The 6,632-nt window shown below is 35.4% G+C and overlaps 1 protein-coding gene across 6 annotated transcripts in view; it reads left to right on the top strand.

The window, feature by feature from the left end:
* CERKL (ceramide kinase-like) overlaps positions 1-6,632 on the top strand; it is a 201,187-nt gene that overhangs the window by 172,657 nt on the left and 21,898 nt on the right. For all 6 annotated transcript variants that reach the window (XM_006864012.1, XM_006864010.1, XM_006864014.1 and 3 more), the window contains 5 exons: positions 688-865; positions 969-1,028; positions 1,959-1,984; positions 2,067-2,175; positions 6,209-6,305. In XM_006864012.1, the coding sequence (XP_006864074.1) occupies positions 688-865; positions 969-1,028; positions 1,959-1,984; positions 2,067-2,175; positions 6,209-6,305 (470 nt within the window). The remainder of the gene's footprint in view (positions 1-687; positions 866-968; positions 1,029-1,958; positions 1,985-2,066; positions 2,176-6,208; positions 6,306-6,632) is intronic.

Here is a 6,632-nt window from a genome sequence, read left to right as displayed (position 1 = left end):
GTTTGGTAAAGTGGAGGGTCAGAGAAAAAGAGGAAGAACCCCAGAGAGATAGTTTGGCAAAGTGGCAACAACTGTAAGGTTGACTCAGGACCAGGCAGTGTTTCAGTCTCTTGTGCATTGAATCGGTACAGACTCGAGGGCATCTAACAACAAGAGCAACAACAAATCAGGAGTTCTGGTGTGGCACTGTGGATTAATGCACTGGAGTGCAAAGTCAGTTTGATCAGCAAGATTGTCAGTTCATACTCACCAACTGCTCCTCAGAAACCCTATACAGGGCCCCTATGGGTTGGAACTGAATTGACATCACTTAACGACTTAACAACGCAATCAAATAGATAATTTATTATCTCAATTGATATAAGTTCAGAGGTAAATGCAATGCAAACCTACTGTTAACCTGAATGTACTTTGTGAACCTATTTCAGCTTCACAGTTTTAACCATGCTTTATATGAAACAATAAGATGCAGAATTTACTTCTTTCCATCTCTCAGTTAATACCTGAAGAAGTGATAAATGCCTATTACAGTAGTAGTAGGTAATGAGAAATATAGTGAAAGTGAAGATAGTCATCATGGTACATAGTAGCTGGAATCTACAAGTAAATAAATACACAATCCTATGTTTGCTGTTTTGACAAATGGTTCTGCTGCACTCATTGATTGATTGGCTAATAATATTCAAGGGCACATACAACCAGTTGATGTCTGTACCTTCAGCACCACGGGCAAGCTTCTTCGCTTTGGATTCTCAGCCATGTTTGGCTTTGGTGGACAAACTTTGGCTCTGGCAGAAAAGCATCGATGGATGTCCCCTAACCAACGGAGAGATTTTGCTGTAATTAAAGCACTGGCAAAACTTAAGTAGGTTTTTTGTTTGTTTGTTTGTTATTCTTCTTCTTTTAATTTTAAATATTCTATATCCTAGAGTCAATGGCTACTAATAACATATTTATTTATATTTTAGGCCAGAGGACTGTGAAATATCATTTTTACCACTTAAATGCTCTCAGGATTTACAAGAAAGGTAGATGAAAAACTCAATATAGACATCTATAAGTATATTTCTTTAAAGCATAAATATAGTGACATGATCTATCATGTTTTAGGATTTGTGTTTCAGGATCTTTGATACAGAATTGTGGAGTTCTGTGTATTCTGGTACGCTATATACTTTGGCATCTGTCTTGGGAAATTAACATTTCCTCATTCATTCATTCATTCATTTAATTGTTGGTTATTGTCTATTATGTACAAGGAACTTAGGATACAGCAATGAGTCAAAAAGTAAATAATCAATACCTACAATATTTGCCCTCATGAATATTTATCTCTTGTGGATACAAATATTAGTAAGTCAAAAGCACACAAAATTATAATTGTGGTGTAATATGAACAAGCAAATGCTCCTGAAAAGCCTTTAAAGGAGAATTTGTCCTCATAAGAGTTGTGGAAAGGTTTCTCAGAGGAACTAACAAGCGAGAACCTAAAAGAACACTTGTTGTTTTTGTTGTGAAGTGCTGTTGAGTCGGTTCCGACCCATAGCAACCCTATATAGGGTTTCTGAGGAGCAGCTGGTGAGCTTGAATCACTGATCTTGCAATTCAAACGGCTTTGCAGTCTGGTGTATTAACAGTTGATGCTTATTAATAACATTTCATTGAAGAAAGGGCTTTAGTTTTTAAAGAAATGGAAAAATCATTGTCCTTTTTAATACTATTTTATCTTTAAATGAATCAACACATATTGTTGAGTTGAAATGAACCACCATTTCATGTTTCTAAACAAAGCAGCAATATTGGTAATAATGGAATTCTTTACATATTTCACTTGCTATCTAATTTAATTAATCAAAGAAAATATTTAATACATGCAATTTTGGGCTCTTTAATGTCCTCACGTCTAACTGATGCTACTTTGTGTATATGTGTTATAAGTTTTTGTTTTTTACTTTTAGGAGGGTACAGGGATCTCCCAAATCTGGTGAGTTCAGAATGATCTCTTTGAATATTGAGCCAAGCTCTATTGATGAGGGAAAGTAACCCATCATTTCCATTACCTTTAGACTACACTGGTCAGTGGCAAAAGGTCCAGGGTCACTTCTTGAATGTCAGCATTATGGCTATTCCTAGCCTGTGTTCAGTGGCACCGAGAGGTTTGGCACCTAATACCAGGTTAGTAAGTATTTTTATTGAATCATTGATGCTTTGTTAATTATATATATATATATTTCACACACACACATAACTTACCTCTAACTTTTGGATATCTAGATTCTTATTAAGAAGTGGCCTCTTTTTAACTATCTAATATTAGAGAATCTAAGGGATTTGTCATCAAAGTAGGTTGAGAACAACTGTTAACCTGGAAAATTGATATGATTTACTACAATCACTGAGATTTAAATAGTATATCTTGAACTTTATTGACATAATATGTTGTTTTGTGACCATTTTGCTTATTTGCCTTATTGATTTATGTTTAATTATTTTTAATTTAACAATTGTTGAGATAGTCTATTAAATTCTGGTATTTCTTGTGAATGTCTCTGTTTTCCAATTTCAGTGCAAGCATAAATATCCTTTGCATAATTGTATGTCTGTGTGTGTGCTTGATATAGTTAGTCAAAGGAAACATTTAGGTTATATTTGGTATAAAAAGTGATACATACATATCGACTATCTGCATTTGCAATGGAATGAATCATAGATATTTTATATATTATTTTATAAACAGGATTAATAACATTTATCTAACATAAATAGATATTCACCCTTTACACATTCTTTTAAAACAGCTTCCATTATTAACCTCTCTGTACAATCCAATCTTGTAGATCCCACACTAAGGATCATGAATATTTCATAAGACAGTCAATGCTAGCTCTTCCTGCAAATGAAATGCAAGAATCACTTACATACTTTGGCCATGTACAACCTCATTTTCACAATTGGTTTCAATTTCCTTACAAATTTGAGCCTCTAAAAATCAGAATGTTAAAAGTTATGCTGTTATAACCATCAGAGTATGTTTAATTATTAACCAGAAGGTTATCAGCTAGCAAAAGGGATAGCTTTTAAATGTCTTCTTTGGCAATTGATATGGTGATATTAAACAAGGAAACAGCCCAAGTTTAAGGAAGAAATTGAGGGATGACAGACTTTGATATGAAAAATTTAGATGTCAAGGTATTCATTAATTACACCTAGCACTGACACTTGTCAGGGAGCGTAGTAGTTCTGTAGGATAAGTACTTGACTGTGAACCACAAGACCAGTGGTTCAAGTCCACCGTATGAGAAGGATGAGGTTTTCTGCTCCCTCAAAGAGATTTACAGCCTCAGAAACCCTATGGTGATGGTGGTGCATGTGTGCTGTGGAGTTGGTTTTGACTCACAGTGACCCTGTACAGGGTATCCAGGGCTGTAAGTCTTTATGGGAGCAGAAAGTCACATCTTTCTGAGGCAGAATGGTAGGTAGTTCTGAACTGCTGACCTTGAGGTTTAACAGCCCAACTCATAACCACTACACTACCAGAACTCCCTTTAGAAACCTTATACAGGGTCCCTAATATTCAGAATCAACTTGATGACATTTAACAACAAGTGCCCCAACTTTAAATGAGTATCTTGAAGCTAGTGTGATATAGAAATTGAGCCTAAGTATTTCCTTACCACATCCTCCTCAAATATCCTAGGTAGCTCCTCAAATATCCTAGGTACCCTAATGTAGTTCCCACTACTTCCACAAAAGAAAATCCACAAAAAGCTAGCTGGCTGACTGAAGGAACTCTGTTCTGCATAACTTAAAAGTGCTTGTCTAACGGTGCTCCATCTTGGACTCTAGTACTTGCTTAAGGACATTCATGGGAGGGAGTCTTGTTGGAACAGATAGGTTTTCTCCCTTCATTGCCACTCTAGAAATTTTCATCTGGTCTTGAATTCAGCTGCTGATTCTGTCAGTTTAATGAGTATTCATGAAATTTTCAGAGAATAATTATTAAATCTATGAACCAAACCCATTGCCACTGAGTTGATTCAGACTCATAGCATCCCTAGAGAATAGAGAGTAGAAATGCCCCATAGGGTTTCTAAAGCTGTATATAATCTTATGGAAGTAGAATACCACATCGTTCTCCCATGGAGTGGTTGGTGGGTTAGAACTTCTGACCTTTCAGTTAGTAGCTGAGTGTTGCCACTGCACCACCAGGGCCACATTTTGCAAAAGGGCCTTGATTGACCAGAGATAGTCAGAGCTGTTGCTTCTGAATGATTCAGGATAATTGCACAGAGGACTCAACTTTTCAGCTTTATGTTTTCACAATAAAGTACAATTTACTTTAAACTTGTTTTTTAAGTGCTGTCAAGTTGGTTCCAAGTCATAATGACTTTCTATAGTGTTTCCAAGGAGTGACTGGTCAGGTTGAACTACCCCAACTTTATGGTAAACATTCCAGTGCTTATCCTACAGTGCCACACAAGAACTCTTTCTTTAAAATAACTGAATGCAAATTGCTAATACCAAAAAACTACTGCCATTGAGTCAATTTTGACTCAATGTAGGAGCATGAGGATGTAGCATGTAGGGCAAATGGTTTCTAAGGCTGTAAGCAGGCTGCCACATCTTTCTCGCTCAGAGTAGTTGGTGGGTTTGAGTCACTGATCTTTTGGTTAGCAGCTGAGTGTGTTAACCATTGCACAATTGTTGTTGTTACGTGCTGTAGAGTCAGTTCCGACTCATGGTGACACTGTATAGCGTTTCCAAGGAACTACTTGTGAATTTGAACTTCCGATTTGTGGTTGAAACCTACCTTGCAGTCCAGTGATTTATCCCACAGAACCACACCAGGACTTCCTAAATTGCTAGTTGTTGTTAAGTGCTGTTGAGTCAATTCTGATCCATAGTGACCCTGTGTAAGGTTTCCAAGGAGCAGCTAGTGAGCTTGAACTACCAACCTTGCAGTTCAAATGACTTTGCAGTCTGACACATGAACCCACAGCACCACACCAAGACTCCTAGTAAAACCTAATATATTTACTCTTATAGTCAAGTAGCATGAGACTAAATGAGTTAATAATATGTGTAAAACCAGAAGGATACCAGGCACATTGGGTGTTATTTCTGATTTTTTTCAAAAGTAAGTATTGAAAGATAAATATAAGAGTGTTTGCATGTGCATCAATTAAAATTGAGTCATTTTAAAAAATAAAGAACATATGATAATGGTGTTGTGAATGCCTTGGTGTTACGTATTCTAGATTGGGAAGTGTGGGCGTAGTGGACAATTGGAGCACTGGTCCTTGGGATTTGAGAACCCTAGTTCCAGTGATCATTTTGTTTTTCTCTGTCTGCCTGTGAATATATCACTTAAACTCTGTTTGTTTTCCTCTTCTTCATGTGTACATGACTAGAGAATCTCGAAGGTCCCTTATAACTGCAATCTGAGCTTCCACCAATTTAAAGAACTGTTTTGTAATGTCATTTTTATTCTGGCAACAGCTTCGTGTTTATAATGAAATAGATCTAGAAATCTTTGCAGCATATTTTTCTGCAAACTGCATTCTAAAGCTAGATGCATTTTCAAAAGACTTCTTTGGTGCTAAATTACACCTCTGACTTTGTAGTCTCTTATATTGGACAGAACAGTTGTGAGAGATGAAAATGCTCTGTCATTTAATTAAACATGATGTGGCACTATTTGCTCACGCTCTCGTTTTCATCCATCCAATGGTCACTTTAATTTATTTAGTGTCCACTGTCACTTAGACTTTGTGCCCGTAAATAGTTAAATCACGGTTTAGATTTTCGAAAACATTGTATTATCCTTTATACTATCTGCATATATTTAACTATTTTATAATAAATGCTTTAAAGTTTACATTTAGAATTCCTAAGTAATTACAATGGATTTTCAATTTTATGTTGATATATGAGTAAAGATAGTTCATTTTTTACAAAGTCTCTTTATGTAACATCTTGTTGAAGAGGAAGCCAATTGTTTCATAAAACTGATTTGAAAGGCTGCATCATTTATAAAATAAGACAGCATAATAGGGTATAAGAATTTTAGGTAAATTTAATGCATTATGACTTATCTATCTTGTCTCAAACATCTAATAAACATTGAATTTCTTTTGAAGAACGATATAGTTATAGCCTTATGCAATCTATTAATAGACTTTTTATTGACACAAACATTTCATTTCAGATTAAATAATGGAAGTATGGCCCTTATAATTGTACGTAACACTTCTCGACCAGAATTTATAAAACACCTGAAGAGATATGCCAGTGTAAAAAATCAGGTATAGTCAATTCTTTTTGGTACAATCTATTAAAAATGGAGGGAAATGTGCTACAACATCAAGTAATTTTTCTTAAGAAAAATTTTCTTAAAAAAAAAACAGAGATCCTAACCTGTCCATGACATTCATAATCTTCTTGTTAAGTTATTTATATGTTCTCTAAATGTTGGAGAGTAGTTTTTAGTCTGATATGTCATTACCAAACATTTTTTCCCAAGGCTGTGGGTTCTCTTTTTACTCTTTTGGTGAAATCTTTTGATGCACATAAGTGTCTAAATTTTAGGAGGTTCCAGTCATCTATTTTGTCTTCGTTTGTGTATTTTTCAG

This window comes from Chrysochloris asiatica, unplaced genomic scaffold (assembly GCF_000296735.1).
Source record: "Chrysochloris asiatica unplaced genomic scaffold, ChrAsi1.0 scaffold00059, whole genome shotgun sequence".
NCBI lineage: Eukaryota > Metazoa > Chordata > Mammalia > Afrosoricida > Chrysochloridae > Chrysochloris > Chrysochloris asiatica.
Note: the sequence above shows the minus strand (reverse complement) of the source record. Positions and strands in the feature narration are given on the sequence as shown.